This window comes from Eptesicus fuscus, chromosome 17, assembly GCF_027574615.1.
Source record: "Eptesicus fuscus isolate TK198812 chromosome 17, DD_ASM_mEF_20220401, whole genome shotgun sequence".
Classification (NCBI taxonomy): Eukaryota; Metazoa; Chordata; class Mammalia; order Chiroptera; family Vespertilionidae; genus Eptesicus; species Eptesicus fuscus.
This window is the reverse complement of record NC_072489.1, coordinates 44,215,085-44,233,052: the sequence shown is the minus strand read 5'-3', so window position 1 is coordinate 44,233,052 and position 17,968 is coordinate 44,215,085. Positions and strand designations below refer to the sequence as shown.

General features: G+C 49.1%; 1 protein-coding gene, 1 long non-coding RNA gene and 1 other non-coding gene across 4 annotated transcripts; 1 reads left to right on the top strand and 2 right to left on the bottom strand.

Annotated features, from left to right (window-relative positions):
• Positions 1-4,789: 4,789 nt before the first annotated feature.
• LOC129152070 (uncharacterized) lies at positions 4,790-8,140 on the bottom strand. Its single transcript, XR_008558817.1, has 3 exons — positions 8,112-8,140; positions 7,785-7,909; positions 4,790-5,037 (listed from the first exon to the last, which is right to left on the bottom strand). It is a non-coding gene; the product is annotated as an uncharacterized LOC129152070 (long non-coding RNA).
• Positions 7,355-7,434, bottom strand: MIR146 (microRNA mir-146). The gene has a single exon (NR_129089.2). It is a non-coding gene; the product is annotated as a microRNA mir-146 (primary transcript).
• A 1,916-nt stretch (positions 8,141-10,056) lies between the features above and the next one.
• Positions 10,057-17,867, top strand: CUEDC2 (CUE domain containing 2). Of its 2 annotated transcripts, none has more exons than XM_008144242.3 (9): positions 10,057-10,195; positions 15,913-15,996; positions 16,334-16,477; positions 16,573-16,634; positions 16,722-16,849; positions 16,932-17,111; positions 17,251-17,312; positions 17,389-17,449; positions 17,532-17,867. In XM_008144242.3, the coding sequence occupies exons 2-9, from the start codon at positions 15,923-15,925 to the stop codon at positions 17,676-17,678; spliced, it is 858 nt and encodes a 285-aa protein (XP_008142464.1). In that variant the 5' UTR covers positions 10,057-10,195; positions 15,913-15,922; the 3' UTR covers positions 17,679-17,867. The 2 variants fall into 2 exon arrangements, with proteins under 2 accessions (XP_008142464.1, XP_028005141.1); XM_028149340.2 differs by having other exon boundaries at positions 15,910-15,996.
• Positions 17,868-17,968: the final 101 nt, after the last annotated feature.

Genomic DNA, 17,968 nt, shown 5'->3' with positions numbered 1-17,968 from the left:
CTAGGGAGCTGCGAGCCAAGTTTGCTTAGCATCTTTTGTGCAAAGCCTGGATCCTAATTTATTATTCCTAGTTTCATCTTCTTTTCCTTTCCTTTTTTTCTTTTTAATTATAAAACATAGGGAGGTGATATAGGTCTTCTGTGTGACCTTAGGTGAATTACTTAATGTCCCTGAAACAACTTCCTCATTGCAAATGGATATGATAGTATTAGCACCTATATCATAAGGTTTTTAAAATATATATATTTTATTGATTTTTTTACAGAGAGGAAGGGAGAAGGAAAGAGAGTTAGAAGCATTGATGAGAGAGAAACACCGATCAGCTGCCTCCTGCACACCCCCTACTGGGGATGTGCCCGCAACCAAGGTACATGCCCTTGACTAGAATCAAACCCGGGACCCTTCAGTCCACAGGCCGAGGCTCTATCCACTGAGCCAAACTGGTCAGGGCTATCATAAGGTTTTTGAGAAGATGCCATGAAATTCTGCACGTAAAATGTTTACCACAGTTCTGTTCAGTGGTTAGAGCATCAGCCCATGCACCGAAGGTTCAAGGGTTGGATTCCAGGTCCAGGGCACATACCTGGGTTGGGGGTTTGCTCCTCGGCCCAGGGGGGCACATTCGAGAGGCAACCAGTCTGTGTGTCTCTCACATCAATGTTTCTCTCCCTCCCTCCCTTCCACTTTCTCTGAAAAGCAATGGAAAAAAATATTCTTAGGAGAGGATTAACAACAACAACAAAAATGTTTACTACAGTGCCTGGCAGATACTAAATGCTCAAATATTAGTGATTTTTTATAAAGTTTGCAATACAAAAATATAGAATATGGCCAGAACCGGTTTGGCTCAGTGGATAGAGCATCGGACTGCGGACTGAAAGGTCCCAGGTTCGATTCCGGTCAAGGGCATGTACCTTGGTTGCGTGCACATCCCTAGTAGGGGTTGTGCAGGAGGCAGCTGGTCGATGTTTCTCTCTCATCGATGTTTCTGACTTTCTGTCCCTCTCCCTTCCTCTCTGTGAAAATCAATAAAATATATTTTAAAAAAATAAAAATATAGAATATGGGAAGTTAAAAATCTTTTCTAATATCCCTCACCCCCAAATGATCACTGGGGTCCAATCTATTTTTTTCTGTACACATGGTATTAATTACTTGAAAGGAACCTCACTGTTTTGGCCACCTGCATTTTATATTAAGTATACTTTGGACATCATTTCATGCCCATGCTCATGGAGCTACCTCATTCTTTAACATCTTCCCAATATTCTGTAACATTTGAATTCCTTCCAGTTTTTAGCCATTGAAAGTCCATCCAATAAATTTTTTTTAAAAAATATATTTTATTGATTTTTTACAGGGAAGAAGGGAGAGGGACAGAGAATTAGAAACATAGATGAGAGAGAAACATGGATCAGCTGCCTCCTGCACACCTCCCACTGGGGATGTGCCTGCAACTAAGGTACATGCCCTTGACCGGAATCGAACCTGGGACCTCTCAGTCCACAGGCCGACGCTCTATCCACTGAGCCAAACCGGCTAGGGCCCAATAAATTTCTTGCGTGCCTATTATTTGCCAGCAACTTGTAGTAGGCCCTGGGATACAGTAGTGAATAGACAGTCTCTGCTCTTACGGAACTTACATTTTAGTAGGAACACATGGGGATGGGACAACAGGCAAAGAGTAAAGGGAAACTGTCATAAGTACTACAGTGAAAATAGCAGCTGAAATGGACAATGCAAGTGGAGTAGTGGAACTTAATTAGAATAAGGTAATCAGGGAAGGCTTCTCTGAGGAGGTAACATTTAAACTGAGATCTACAGCCGAAACCGGTTTGGCTCAGTGGATAGAGCGTCGGTCTGCGGACTGAAGGGTCCCAGGTTCGATTCCGGTCAAGGGCGTGTACATTGGTTGCGGGCACATCCCCAGTGGGGGGGTGTGCAGGAGGCAGCTGGTCGATGTTTCTCTCTCATCGATGTTTCTAGCTCTCTATCCCTCTCCCTCCCTCTCTGTAAAAAATCAATAAAATATATTTTAAAAAATAAACTGAGATCTACAGAGTATGAAGAAGCTGGTCCTGCAAACAGAAGGTGAGGGGGAAGCCGGGCAGAGGGTATGGTGGGTGCCAAAATCACAAGGAGTGACATTTATCTTCATTCATTCAACAGGCATTTGAGAGCCTACAATAGGCCAGGCAGTATTTGAGACACTGGGACTACAGGCGAAACCCAAGTAAGTCCTTGCCTTCATGGACCTTACTTTAGAGATGCAGTGTAGAGAAATAGAGGATGACAACAAGCAAATGGGTGCATTCATGATGTAATGTCTGATAAGTGATGGAGTGCTATTTTCAGTGGGATATTTAGAGAAGGCTTCTTTAAAGAAGTGACTTTTTTTTTAATATTTTATTGATTTTTTACAGAGTGGAAGAGAGAGGGATAGAGAGCTAGAAACATCGATGAGAGAGAAACATCGATCAGCTGCCTCCTGCACACCCCCTACTGGGGATGTGCCCGCAACCAAGGTACATGCCCTTGACTGGAATCGAACCTGGGACCCTTGAGTCCGCAGGCCGACGCTCTATCCACTGAGCCAAACCGGTCTCGGCAAGAAGTGACTTTTTTCTTTTTTTGAGAGAGAGAGGAAGGGAGAGGGAGAGGGAAACATTAATGTGAGAGTGGAACATAGATCCACTGCCTCCTGCATGCCCCTCATCAGGGATCAAGCCTGCAACCCAGGCATGTGCCCTGACCAGGAATTGAACCAGCAACCTTTTGGTGCATGGGACAATGCCTAACCAACTGAGCCACACTGGCTAGGGCTAAAGAAGTGACTCCTTTTGTCCACCATCCAGAACTGAAATGTCATGGCTGACATGTACACATAAGGAACTGTGTGACATTGAAATTGGGTCTCAAAAGAACTGTTGGCCCAGAAAGAAACTCACTACAGACTGATTCATTTGCCTGTCAGCATAACCATTATTGCTTGTCTCATTTTCGGTTCTTATAAGTGTATTTCTAGTAGCACATGATCTCACTCATCTAGGGGAAATAATGAACAACATAGACTGATAAACAAGAACAGACCCAGAAACAAGGAGGCATGGAACAGACTGTCGGGCCTCAGAGGGAGGGTAGGGGAGGGTGGGGGTAAAGGGGAGAGATCAACCAAAGGACTTGTGTGCAAGATTATGAGCCTAACCAGCGGTTAAGGACAACAGGGGGGTGGGGGCATGTGTGGGGAGGGGTGTGGGCTGGGAATGGGGGGATGAGGACAAATATGTGATACCTTAATAAATAAATTAAAAAAAAAAAAAAAAGTGACTCTTGAGTGGAGACAAAGACCTTTGCAAGCCATCTGAATACGTCGGGGAGAAAAGCAGGTGCAACGACCTGAGGCTGGAATGTTTTTTCCTGTGAGTGAAAAAGTGGTAGTTAATGAGATTAAAGATGAAACTAGATCCTATGGCACCTTGAAGCCATATTGAGAATTTTGGACTTTATTCTTAGGGGGGGAAGGTTGTGAGCAGGAGAAAATGTGATCAGACTTTAAAAAAATTATTCTGGATGTTGTATGAAAAAGAGACTGTACATGGGTTTTTGAAGTAATACAAGCAAATAAGATGATGATGTGGTCATATTGGGAAGTAGTGAGAAAACAACCTGGAATGTGCAGCTTGATCACAAACACAAGAGTTAAATTATAGAATATAAAGTCTTCAAATTAGAAAGTGAATCATTGAACAAGGACTCTAGTAGCAACAAACACAGCCAGCTCCCAGATCTCTGATTCTAAATTCCATTCTCTACTAAAAGGAGCAAAGTCCCTTGGAAAATGGCTCATTCCAAGGCTGTGGCAAGGAAGGTAGGCGATGAGCCTGGAACAAATTGTGCCAGAAAATAAAGGACTACTCAAAAAATGTCAAAAGAACAAAGGAACCCTAACTGGTTTGGCTCAGTGGATAGAGCATCAGCTCACAGACTGAAGGGGCCTGGGTTCGGGTCTGGTCAAGGGCATGTACCTTGATTGCAGGCTCATCTCCAGCCCCAGGGCCGGGTGCAGGAGGCAACCAATTGATGTGTCTCTCTCACATCTATGTTTCTCTTTCTGTCTCCCTCCCTCCCTTCCACTTTCTCTAAAAATCAATGGGAAAAAGAGAAAAAAAAAATTAAAAATGGGAAAATATTGTTGGGTGAGGATTAAAAAAAAAAAAAAAAGAACAAAGGAGCCAGTTTGAAGGGACTTCCACTAGCAAATCAGGGACAATGTAAGCATCAAAACAAATAGTCACAGGAACAGATTATAACCTGAATAAAATAAGGATGCATAAGTCTATACTAATATTATCTAAATAAATAAATCTGAAAGGAAAGCTCTTCCTTACAGTAGAAGGAATAATGAAATTAGAAATTCACCATTCCCAACCATTACAGTAATTGATTCAGATGAGAATCATTCATGGATACTAAAACTAGTAGGTGGGCCCTAGCCGGTTTGGCTCAGTGGACAGAGTGTAGGCCTGCGGACCAAAGGTTCCCGGATTCGATTCCGGTCAGGGGCACGTACTTTGGTTGCAGGCTCCTCCCTGGCCCGGGCCCTGGTCGGGACTCGTGCAGGAGGCAACCGATCGATATATTTCTCTCACATCGATGTTTCTCTCTGTCTTTCCCTTTCTCTTCCACTCTTCCTATAAATCAATGAAAAAATATCCTCAGGTGAGGATTAAAAAAACAAACAAAACCAATAGGTGAAAGTTTGATGAGAAACAGCATATTTATATAGTTTCAAAGTATGTTCCAATAAGGTATTTATTAATTACAAAGCAAATAGTAACAACTTAGTAGTATAGTAGGGAAATCAGTGGATAACACTTGAACTCCATTGCAGTACTCCTTCTTGAATAAAGTCTTTCTTACCATCTGTAACAACAGTGTCTTGAAATTTTTTTCTTTACCAGAGACAAGTCAACATCATGTGATCTCTGATATGTTAAACTGGAAAACACCACATCAATTCAACAGTAATGCATAATCCTGAGGAAACATCAGATAAACGTAAATTGAGACACAACCCCGCTGGTCTTGATTGTTCAAAAAATGTCATAAAAGATAAAGGAAGGCATCCGAAACCGGTTTGGCTCAGTGGATAGAGCGTTGGCCTGCGGACTGAAAGGTCCCAGGTTCGATTCCGGTCAAGGGCATGTACCTTGGTTGCGGGCACATCCCCAGTGGGGGATGTGCAGGAGGCAGCTGATCGATGTTTCTCTCTCATCGATGTTTCTGGCTCTCTGTCCCTCTCCCTTCCTCTCTGAGAAAAATCAATAAAATATATTTTAAAAAAAGAAAGATGAAGGTAGAGAAACTGTTTCAGGTCAAAGGAGACTAAAGAAACATGAAAGCAATGCAATGATCCTGTTTGGGATCTCAGACCAGAATGAAAATTGTTATGAAGGACATTATTGGGACAAGTAGCAAGATTTGAAATAAGGACTACAGCCCTAACCGGTTTGGATCAGTGGATAGAGCATCGGCCTGCAGACTCAAGGGTCCCAGGTTCGATTCCGGTCAGGGGCATGTGCCTTGGTTGCGGGCACATACCCAGTGGGGAGTGTGCAGGAGGCGGCTGATCGATGTTTCTCTCTCATCGATGTTTCTAACTCTCTATCCCTCTCCCTTTCTCTCTGTAAAAAATCAATAAAATATATTTTTTTAAAAAAAGAAAGAAATAAGAACTACAGAGAGAGAAAGCAACGGGGCAGAAGGTTAACAGTTGGTAAATCTGGTAGAAGGATAAGCAAGAGTTCTTTGCACTATTCTGGCAACTTTTTTTGTAAGTTTGAAATAACCTCTAACTAAAAATAAAAATGTAAAAAGTAAATTGAATTTCTGGGTCAAAAGGATACACATTTAAAATGTACTACATATCTATATTACAGATTTTGTTTTAATCTTGGAGAACTGTCTTTATGCTTGTAAGCCTCCTCAAATCTTGTTTTGAAACAAGGCAGGTTTCAAGTAAATCTTGGGTTTCACCCTAAGTAACATGTGTCCTGATTCCCCTTCCCTCTCTATCCTCTTGGGCCCAAACCCTTGGAGTCTCTCAATTTCCCCCATCTCCGAGGGATCTGCAGTGCTCACACACATTTCTCCCAAGGCTCCCACTTATGCTCTGGAAATGCCCATATGCTGCACACGAGTTTATCCCTGTCCTCTGATTAGAGGCTTTTGAGGGAGGTGCTGCCACTCAGCTCAGTTCCGCCTGCCCTGTACTTCCAAACCCCAGTGCTTGCTCCTGGTCCTGTGGATGTAAGGCTTCAGGGAGCCTGGATGCTTCCTTCTTTGATCTTTTCTTTGAACTTGACATTTAGATGCTTGGAAATCATAAAACATTTGGGCTGCCAGGGATCTTGCTGGTCATCCGAGTCCAACCCCCTCAATTTACATTATGCTGGGAAATCAAGGCCAAAGAGAAGTGACTCACCCCAGGTCACACAGTCGGTAGGAATCCAGAGGTCCTAGATCCCAGCAGGGCTTGGGCCACCAAACCCTGATCCTGATGGCCTCCTCCTCCTGGCCTTGTCCCAGCCTTACCCAACCCTGGCATCTCACCTGGAGCCCTTCACTCAATGAATTTTGACTGACCAATTTTTAGGCCACCTCTCAACTGGGTAGCTCACATTCTACTCAAGGGAGCAGGCCATGTGCTAAAGCCCTGTATAGAAACTATTAATTCAATCTTCACAAAACTTTGATGTGGATATAATTATTATTCCCATTTAAAAATGAGGAAAATGAGGCCTACAGAGGTTAACAACTAACCCAAGGTCACACATAGAGAATGCATTTGGGAAATCTGACTGTAGCCTTAACCTCTAGGCCACACTGCCTGCCTCTTCATTGATGAGACACACTCAGAAAAATTTAAGGAGCATTCATTAAAAAGCTACTGTGTGCAGAACACTGGACTAGACACTAAGGGGCTCATGAATCGAGCCGCGATGGAGGGGAGCATGGAGGATTTCTAGGAGATCGTATGTACCATTGGGGAGAGGCTTCTTGAAAGAGGCACCTGACAGAGGCCTTAAAGGATGCATGGGAGTCCAACAGAGGGATGGGGAGGCGGGGTCTCAAGAAGCACTGAGGAGGAACCATGGCAGCAGAAGCAGGAAGCAGCAGGGTTTCATTGGAAGATCAGGCTTCAAAGCTACGTGGAGGCCATACTATGAAAGACTTTAATGGCAGGGTAAGGAGTTTGGGAGGGTCATTCAAGTCTGAGCAGAAGAGTAGCCCAAGGAGCCCCTGGCTGGGCCGCTGTGAGCCTGAGCCATGACCTTGGTATTGGTGGTGTAGCACAGCCGGGCACCAGAACTGAGTCCCTAGGGCATTTGCTAGAGCTCACAGCCTATGGAATTCAGTTCTCAGAGCCAGGTGGCCAAAGTTCTCTCAGCCCGGATGCTGCCCTCCCATGCTCACGTCTGTGAATTTTTCCCCATTCCCAGGATGGGTCAGATAAGGAACGTGGGATCTCAAGATTCCTACTATCCCAGGGAGGGTCTAGCTTGGAGCTGAAAATAGGGCCCGTTGCTAGGGAAAGGGGCAAGGGTTCTTTAAATTTCAAAAGGAATTCATGTAAGACACGAGGGGAGGGAACTAAGGGCCAAGGCAAGGATTCTGTGGGCACTGCCAGTCCCATCATCTCCTGCCCAGATGTGCTCCTCCTCCTAGTGGGACCAGATGTGAAGCTGGAGGGGTTAGGGGTTGGGAGAAGAGCCAGAACATACCTACGGAGAAGGGCATCTTTCTCAGAGACTAAGTGGCTTCCTGAGCCAGAAGGGAGGTGCAAACATGGATCCCCAAGAGAGCAGCCCAGGAGTCCCAGCTCCCTGAAAAATCTCATCTGAAGTACCTGAAAGACAGGGGAACGGTAGAGAAAGATTTCCCTGAAACACACTTTCACTTTCTAGAGCATCAAACTGAGGGCTGGGTACTATTCCCACTCACAAGGCAGAGCTGCAGCCTATCCCTCAAGAGGGAAAGGCAAGCCAGCAGGCTCAGGAGCCCCCCTACCCTCACCCTGCTTGAGTTGAAAGAAAGGGGGTGGCACTTACCAATGGAGCCTCCTCTCTCGCTCCAAGGGCTGGATCTGCAGTGATGCTCTCAGAGAGCTCCTTAAATAGGGCCCCATCTGCCCCAGCCAACTCCTGCCCCCGCCCCATCCTGGCTCTTCTGAGAAAGGAGGAAGGTGTGGGAGGGCTGGGCACACTGCCCAGAGAGCCCTTTCTGACCTCAAGAAAGAGTGGGGACACCCCTTCTGCACCCCCGCTCCAGAGTGTCCCCTTCCTCACCTCAGTCTCTGAGTCTCTCCCAGCCTTTGAGACCAACCAGCTGGGTCCTTTCGCTGCTCTTAAAGTCTGGGAAGTCTGCCCTTTATGGCTAATTCCTCAAACATAAGCCTCTAGCTTTCCCAATCAGCTAAGGAGACCCCAGCACCCAAACACCAGCTGCAAAATTCACTTGAGGGAACGGGGAGAGAGGAGGCATCACTCTGCGTCCTTTCAACACCTGTGTGGCTTTAAACTGCACCCAAAGGCCAGGTGGAGTTTGTTCCCATCTTGGGGAGGGAGAGACTGAGAGAAAAATAAACATCTTAAGGTCCGGCCAGCTGTGGAATGCTGAGCAGGACAAGTGTTCCCTGGAGCCCCCACTTGACAGTTTGTGTGTGTCCTTGTGTCTGTGGTTGTCTCTCTCCTCAGTCCACCCTCTGTCCTCGGCCCCAGAACCTGGCCCCTGCTACACAGAGTTGGCACTCTCCACAGTTTGAGCTGGGAATTTAGGGGTTCACCCCAAGAGGTCTTTCCCATCATCCTTCCCTGAAGGATCAGGAAGTTCTTTCTGATGAAGATAACTAGTTACACCCAAGAACAGGTGATGGGGGAGGAAAAAGGCGGTGTCAGGGACGGCTACAGGAGTCTTAGGGCCCAAACTAGGGACAGCTACTGAGGAAAACTGGCAGTTCCTGTAATGGGGGTGCCGGGAGAGAAGAGTGATCATCAGTATTGTGCAATAGGCGGGGTGCCGCAGGGAGGATGAGATTGGGGAAGGGGAGACAGGGTCCCTCTTCAGAGAGCTGGCAGAGGCCTGAGGCTGTGGAGCTACCCATCCTCCCCTTCCCTGGGGCCAGTCTACCCGAGTTCAAAGCGACTGCTACCACACCCCTCATTAACCCCAGCAGCGCCAGACTGGCAGCGGCAGTGTCTTTATGGGAGCACAAGGCCAAATGTGCTCCATCCTTCCTCCCTCCCCGTTTCTGCCCCCTCTCTCCAGCAGCCAACATCTTGCTGTTTGGGTGGGAGCTGCAGAGAGAAACTGGGCTGGAAAAGGAAGCAGCGATTCCCCTTTTGTCCCTATTTTGGTGCTGCCTCAAGTCCTCAGGGGAGAGGGGAGGATGGGACTTCCTAGTGGACGGTGACTCCCGCGGGCAGCGACAGTCTCTGGGGCCTCAGCACGGTACAAGGGGACTGGCCCTGAAAAGGAGCTCATCCCTGCCGACTGGGGATGAATGAGCTCATTCTTAAAGGGAACTCTTTCCCTAATGACCCACTGTGGGGGGTTTTTGAGAGGAAAACTCCCCACAGGGTAGCTTCCCCACAGGGTAGCACCCGGAACCTGAGGCAGCAGGAACCGAAAGAGGAAGCTGAGGCGGTGCTGGGTCCCGGGGTTCAGGTGCCCGGTCCTAAATGAGAAGCCCTGTCAACAATGGGCATGCAGGCACTGGCGGTAAGCATGGCCTGCAGGCCTCCTGGGTCTGAGCTCAGGCCGATCCTCACCCAGAACCCCTTCTTCCCACCCCCGCCCCCGCCCCATCCAGGACCCAGACCCTGTATCCTCCCCGCCACCCCCAGTCTTGGGGAGACATTTCTGTTAAGGGAAGGTAAAGGGAACAGATATGGCGGGGAAGTCAACACCTAAGAGTTGATTGGGTAGCAGGACTTGAACCCGTCCAAACGCGAGACCAATGAAAATAGAAGCAGAAGCCACGCCCATCTACGGGCATCTGCCCTTCTCAAAAATGGTGCCCGCGGCGCTCCTGGAAGCGAACCGCTCTGGGCCCCGCCTTTGATCTCGTTGGTGGGGCAGGGGGATGCGAGCTGCACCGCGCGGGACCAGTAGCTGGCGGCGCCCGACCGAGCAGGTGATTCCCCCCCCAGCCCCCAGCCCAGGGCCGGGAGAGCCGCAGAGCGCCGACCCGGGGCACCTGTGCTGTGTGTTCCCCCACGGTATCCCCGGACCCCGGGGCCTGTGGCAGGGCACATCCCAGCTTGCTCAGGCCTCTCTCGTCACGTGTCACCCCAGGGCTGCAACCGCATCCCCATGCCCTCGCGCCCACGATTCTGGAGTCTTGGCGGGTACCTCGCTGGTTTGTTTAGGGAGCTCCTGCTTCAGGGGTCGGCCATCCTTGTAGTCCCACTTCCTGTGCTGCCCCCTCCGCCCGTTTGTGTTCCCGCCTGACTTGGGATGCCGGGATGCCGGGATACCTTGCACCATCAGTGTCCTTGGCGCCTTTAAGACCTGACTGGGGGGTGAGGGGACAGCGATGTCCTCTGGAACCTGCGTTATGGGACCGGGGTCCCAGGAACCCGGCTTCAGGGGGGCGGGGAGAAGCAGTGAATGCCTCCACGCTAGACCCTCTGAGCGCCACGGGACTTATTCCACACTGGCGTCCAAAACTCTTCCTCTCACATGGCCTCTGTCCTCCCTCCACCCTGAGCACCTCCCCACCACAAGGGAACTGTACTCCTTCCCCCAGGCTCACTTAAATTTGTCCAGAGGCAGAGTCCAGGCCTGGGCCTGGTTCTGGGGGTGCTCTCAGGCCAGCTGGGGGCAGTGAGGATGGGGCCATCAGGGCTGGCTGCAGAGAGGAAATGAGCCCTGCAGAGTGAGAGGCAGAGGGAAAGATGTTATGAATGGGGAGAATGGTGTGAGCAGAGATTGTGAAGTAGGCAAGAGGGCCAGCCCAGGAAGAGAAGAATTTACATCATGAGCTTTGGTGCGGTGTAGTGGTTAACAGTGAGGGTTCTGGAGCCATATTGCCTGGGTATAAATCCGTCATTAACTCACTGTGTGACCTTGGGCAAATTACTTAACCTATCAGTTCCCCATTTCCTTTTAGGTAAAATGGGATAATATGATAATATTAGTCTCTATATTTCAGAGTTATTGTGAGGGTAAGGTAAGTTAATACATGTAAAGTGCATAGAACAATCCCCAGCACATTGTAAGCAGTCAGTAAATGCTAGCTATTATTACCATTACCAAAGGTATTTAAATAGGACTTAAGACACAGGACAAGAGCCACATTTCATTTTTTCCAATAATCAGTGAATCTCGATTTAGAGCCCCCAGGAGTAATGGGCTCCTGTGAGCTACATCTGGAATTTGAAAAGTCTTATGGAGATCATGTTCTTACTCTGCAGAAGGTTGGCTGCCCAGGCTGCAGCTTCCCGATTCAGGGACTATGGAGGAGAAATGTTAGAAGCCTCTGGGCAGGGAAGAAATGAGGAAGACTAGGGGGATGGAGATGGAGAAGGGTGAAAGAAAGAAGTGGCAAGCTTTGAAGGCTAGGTAGAGTTTGGGCAGCTCAAGAACAGGAGGAGGGAGGATGTTCCCTTGGGAGACAAGCTCAGGAAAAGAAGACATTTTATTTGAACACAGTGAGGAGTTTCCCAATAACAACTCCCTAGCCCTCAGGCCTTGGTTAGAAATCTAGAGGCATCAGACACATCCCTGACAGCTTCTTCCCTAGAAATGGGGCTTTTATGCAGCATCTGTGGGCCTTTGGCCCAGTGAGGTTGCCAGGCAACTGACAGGAGCCATGATGTGATGTAACTGAAGGTAGATGTGGTCTCTCTAGGGGACTGACTTCTTGGGAGGAGCTGCAGGAGGGGATCTGGCCTGCCTGGTCTGAGAAGTGCTGCTCCTTCCCAGGGCCCATGCTAAGGTCTGGAGCAAGAGACAGGCATGGCCCTGGTAGGCTATGGCTTCTTAGTCCTGCTGTCAAAGTGACCCCCGTGCTGTCACAGCAACTCTGTTACACTCAGGGGACCAGGAAACAGATCATAGATGGTAGGCCTGTCTCAACCCACCGAGAAGTCTTGATATCCTCCTATCCCCTAAAATACACACTCAACTAGGCGACCTGGAATTAAGTCTTGACTACCACAGTCAAGCCATGGGACTTTGGGCAAGTCACTCAACCCACTGAGCTTCAGTTTCTTCACCTGTAAAGCAGGCAGGCAGTGTTTATTGAGTGTCTACTTGACAGGAGATACTAAGAGTACATTGATGAATAAGCCAGGTTTGTAGTCCCTGCCCTTATGAAACAACTAGAAGAAACATTCAGCATTGTCGAAGTAGTGTGAAAGGTGCCGCTAAGTGAGGAAAAGGCAGTCTGCAATGAGGGTATAATATGGAGGGACCCAAACCAGTTCTAGAGGGTCAGGGGCAACATCCTTTGAGAAAGGGAATTTAAAACAGACCTGAAGGAATTAGACAAGTGAAGGGGTGGAGGTGGAAGGCTGCCTAGGCAGAGGAAACCGTTCATGCAGAGGCCCTTGCCACGGAAGAGTTTGAGTGTTGGCAAACTGAAAGAAAGCCAGAGTGATCCAGTGGTGCATGGTAAGGCCCCGAGGCAAAGGCCACAAAAAGAATCTCGACTTAACTGAAGGGAAGTCAAGCAGTAAAAACATTTTTTTGTAAAGATCATGCAACTGCGATTTTTGTGGAGAATAGATTGTTAGGGGAAAGTCGGTTGTGGGGAGAAGTGTGAGAAAGCTCTTGCAGGTAAGAGATGGAGCAGAGTGGGAATAAAGATGCAGAGAAGTAGATGTGTTGAGAGATTTATGGTCAGGGCTTGGTGACTGATTGGATGTATCAAGGATAATTCCCATACTTGTGACAGGAAAAGCTGGTGTGTGGACATACCATTTACTGAGGACAGCTTTGGTGGAGGAGTAAAAGACTTGGGTGTCACAGAAGGGGAGACTGGACTAGAGGATTGGACATTTGGGAATTGGTGACATGGAGTTGGTACATAAAGATGTGGTCCCAGCCCTGGCTGGTTTGGCTCAGTGGATAGAGCGTCAACCTGCGGATTGAAGGGTCCCAGGTTCGATTCCAGTCAAGGGCACGTACTGGTTGCGGTTTGATCCCCGGCCCTAGTCAGGGCACATGAGGGAGGCAACCAGTGGATGTCTCTCTACATTGATGTTTCTGTCTCTCCCCCTCCTTTCCACTCTCTCTAAAAATCAATGGAAAAATATACTCGGGTGAGGATTAACAAAATAAAAAATAAAATAAAGATGTGGTCCCAGATGAGATCTTCCAGAGGGGGGCGGTACAGAGTGAGGAGAGAGGAGAAGCAGCTTTGAGCCTGAGCTCAGCTACCGCATTGACAGGGCAGCAGAGAGGGGACTCTAGGAAGAAACGGCTGGAAAGGTAGAAGGAAAACAGGAGAGTGTGATGTTCAGAAACCAACATTGATGCTACTTGAAAGGGCACATATCCTTTCTTTTATTTATTTATTTTTGGTTAATGCTCACCCGAGGATATTTTTCCATTGATTTTTAAAAAGAGAAACATCGATGTGAGAGAGACACATCGATTGGTTGCCTCCTGCATGCACCTTGACTGGGGCCAGGGATTGAGCCTGCAACCGATGTACATGCCCTTGGCCAGAATTGATTCCAAGATCCTTCAGCCCTTGGACCCATGCCAAACCGGCTAGGCCTTTCTTTTTATTTTGTAAATAAAAAACAGGCAAGCCCTGGCTGGTTACTCAGTGGTTAGAGCATCGACCTATGAACCAGGAAGTCACAGTTCGATTCCCTGTCAGGGCACATGCCTGGGTTGCCGGCTCAATCCCCAGTAGGGGATGCACAGGAGGCAGCCAATCGATGATATTTCTCTCTCATGGATGTTCCTATTTCTCTATCCCTCTCCCTTCCTCTCTCTCTAAAATCAATAAAAACATATTAAAAAAAAACAAAAACAGGCACTATTGGCAAGCTCATATGGTTCAACCTAATTAGAGCAAAACCTGAAAAAGTAACTCATGACCTAGCCTAAGAAATGTTGAGATATTGGAGCAGAAGCCAGACAAGTTGGAGCAAAGTGGATAGAATGAAAACGAATAAGGGAATAGAATGGACAGGACTTGGTATTGATTGAGTACACAGGCGGGATTGAGAGAGGGAGGAATCAAGGATAATCCCCATGTTTCAGGTTTGGCAACTGAGTGAGTTGTATCAGCTGGTGAAACAGGAGAAGGTGCATATTTGGAGAGGGAATGTACACATATTGGGAGGATGTAGTGCGTTCAGAGTAGGTAGAATTTAAGGTGCCTCTGAGTCTTCTGAATGGAATGGAGAGCTGACATTTGACCTATGTGTCTGGAGCCATTCATTACCATCTATGTGTTCCTGGCTCCCAACTACAGACTTGGGAGTCATGCACATGTAGGTGGGAATAAAGTAAGTCAATAAGTATTTATTGAGCACCTACTATGTGCAGGCATTTTTCTAGGTGTTAGGATTATACCAATGAATAAGACAAAGTCCTTCCCTCCTCCCTCTTCTTGAAACTTACCTTCTATGGGGTAGGCAAATAAACATAAAATAGCATTAAGCTGTAATAAAAGCTATATAGAAAACTAGAGGCCCGTTGCAGGAAGATTCCTGCAAGAATAGGGCTTCCTGCGGCCGGAGGAATAGGGGTTCTCTGCCGCCCCACCTGCTTCCGCCTGCTTCCCTCCCGTCTCCGCCGCCCTGCTTGCTTCTCCGCAGCTTCGCTCTCTTCTGCAGCACTTGGCTTCCTTCTATGCTGCCTTCAGTCTTCACTCCACGCCTGTGTATGCAAATTAACCTCCATCTTTGTTAAGTTAATTTGCATACTCGCTGATTGGCTGGTGGGTGTAGCGGAGGGATGGTCAATTTGCATGTTTCTTTTTTATTAGTGTAGATAAAGCAGGGTAAGGGATTAAGGAGTATGAGGAATATCTATTTTGGTAGGTTAGTCAGGGAATGTCTCTCTGAAGAGGCAACATTTGAGCAGAGCCCTAGAGGAGGTGAGGGAATGAGCCATGTGGATATCTGAAGAGATAGGAAGAAGCCAGGCAAGTGTGAGGAACAGCAAGGAGGCTAGTGGGCAGGAGTGGAGTGAGGAGGAAGTGGAAAGGTTGGAGAGGTAGGCAAAGGCCAGGTCTTGTAGGGCTCCATAGGCCTTGGAAAGGAAGATGGAAAGTCCTTTGTAGATAGTCCCAAGCTACTAAAAGGGCAGGGATTGGTCAGGAGGAGAATTCATGGAAGACTACCCCTTCTATCTGGGCCCTGGAGCCAGAAAAGCCCCTTTGTGCCAGAAAGTGGGTGGCCATTCTTAGGGGGGAGGGCTGTGCTCAGTTCTTAAGCCTGCTCCTTGGGGGGCTGGACAATTGGCTCCTTGTGGTTAGACTTGGGGGCTAAGTGGCCCTCTCAGTGATGGGATTCCTAAGCCAGGAGGCATGTGACCCCAAGACCTTGGCTTCTTGACACAGGGTCTGGGCCTGCTGCTAGGGAATGGGGTGGGGAGATGGAGAGAGGTCATCGGGGGGGGGGTGAGGGGAACTTCCACTCTGGAAGCCTTCTCCTGCCACAGTACCCTGCCCTGTCTCAGGCTGGAGGAGGTGGAGAGATGGGCAGGGAGAGGGCTTGGCTCTGCTTGGGGGTGCGGGGGAGGGTTGGAGAGCTAGAAGCTGTGGGCAACATTAACAAATGGTTTCCACAGGACAGGAGGGAGGAGCTGACTGCCCCTGGGCCTAGTGGGTGGGGGCAGGCAGGAGGAGGGCCTGATAAACCTACATCTGTGTCCTTTCAGAAGAGGAGAGAGAATGGAGCTGGAGAGGATTGTCAGTGCAGCCCTCCTTGCCTTTGTCCAGACGCACCTCCCAGAGGCTGACCTCAGGTAGAAGCAGCTCTCCTAGAAGAATCGTGCTAGGGCCAGGGTTGCAGCTGCCTGGCAGCATCTGGGCCATGGCCAATGGAAAGACTGGGATGGGAACACTTGGCCCTATTCCTGAGGTGGGGGAGGGCTGGTTATGATTTGCTGGTATGGCCTTACTTCTTATCCTGTCCTTGTCCCATTTGTTGGACAAATAGGAAACCAGAGCTCTGAGGGAGGGTGGAATATTCTCTGGCCTCAAGGCTTGAGGTCTGGCTCATGGGCCCATGAAGGCGAGGGCTGGAACCTTGGGCTAGGTGGGAGTGCGGGAGGTATCGGTTGTCTTGTCCCCTTCCTGCAGCGGCTTGGATGAAGTCATCTTCTCCTATGTGCTCGGGGTCCTGGAGGATTTGGGCCCCTCGGGTCCATCAGAGGAGAACTTCGATATGGAGGCTTTCACTGAGATGATGGAGGCCTACGTGCCTGGCTTCGCCCATATCCCAAGGTGGGGTCTGCCTGGGGCCAAGAGGAGGGGTGCTAGCTGCTTGTGGAGGGTAGGCAGAGTTGTCTTCCTTCTTACCACCCTCATTGTCTTTTCAGGGGTACGATAGGGGACATGATGCAGAAGCTCTCAGGGCAGTTGAGTGGTGCCAGGAACAAAGGTGAGTCTGGGGAGCAGGCACTTGGATGACTTATAGCCCCCATCCCCAAAGATCTGGCAAACCTGGTGCTCTCTCTGCCTCTTTAAGAGAACCTGCAACCACAGAGTTCTGAGGTCCAAGGTCACGTGCCCATCTCCCCAGAGCCCCTGCAGCGGCCTGAAAAGCTCAAAGAAGAGACTAGGGCTTCTCCTGCTGCTGGAGATACTCAAGATGAGGTTGGTAGAGGAGAGTACCAATGAGGGAGCTAGGGGCAGAAAAGGAGGAAGTACTGCCTTTTGTCAACATTTATGCCCACAGGCAGCCAGTGCTGAGGAAGAGCTGCTGTCAGGGGTGGATGTACTCCTGGAGGTCTTCCCTACCTGTTCAATGGAGCAGGCCCAGTGGGTGCTGGCCAAAGCTCGGGGGGACTTGGAAGAAGCTGTGCAGATGCTGGTAGAGGGGAAGGAGGAGCCTCCAGCTTGGGATGGCCCCAACCAGGTATCCTCAGCCATACCCTCCCTAACCCATGTAGCCCCAGCTACATTCCTCCTTAGTGTTAAGCCCCCACCCCTGGCCTATCACCATATGTTTCTCTTACTGGTGGCCTCAGGTCTAGATCAGGCTTTCCCCTCTGCAGGACCTATCCAGGCGCCTCAGAGGCCCCCAAAAGGATGAGCTGAAGTCCTTCATCCTGCAAAAGTGAGTCTGGGCTGGGCTGGGCTTTTAAAGGGTTTTCCCAGGGTGGCAGGAGCTTCAGCCAGCCAGTTTTTGGCAGGTACATGATGGTGGATAGTGCAGAGGATCAGAAGATTCACCGGCCCATGGCTCCCAAGGAGGTGAGAGAGAGGGCTGCGGGGGGTGTGGAGTGGGTGAGACTATCTCCTGGCTTCTGCTACTCACTGACTGATTGCCTGACAGGCCCCCAAAAAGCTGATCCGATACATCGACAACCAGGTAGTGAGCACCAAGGGGGAGCGATTTAAAGATGTGCGGAACCCTGAGGCCGAGGAGATGAAGGCCACATACATCAACCTCAAGCCGGCCAGAAAATACCGCTTCCACTGAGTCGTTCGCCAGACTCTGCTAGAGCCTTCTAGGCTCGGATCCCAGAGGGATGCAGAAGCCCTACACCACCACACAGGGCCCACCCTAACTCCTGACCCCTTCTCTACATCTTCTCTTACCTCCTTTCTCCACCATGTTAACTTCTCGGAGCTGCCCATGGGCACAGTAAAGGTAGCCCCAAGAAGATGAGTGCACTCTGATCATTTCTGCCCCAGAGCTGGGGTGCTGGGGGACTGTGTCTGTCTGACCTTCTCTTCCAACCTCATATCCCCTTTCTCCAACAGGGCAGC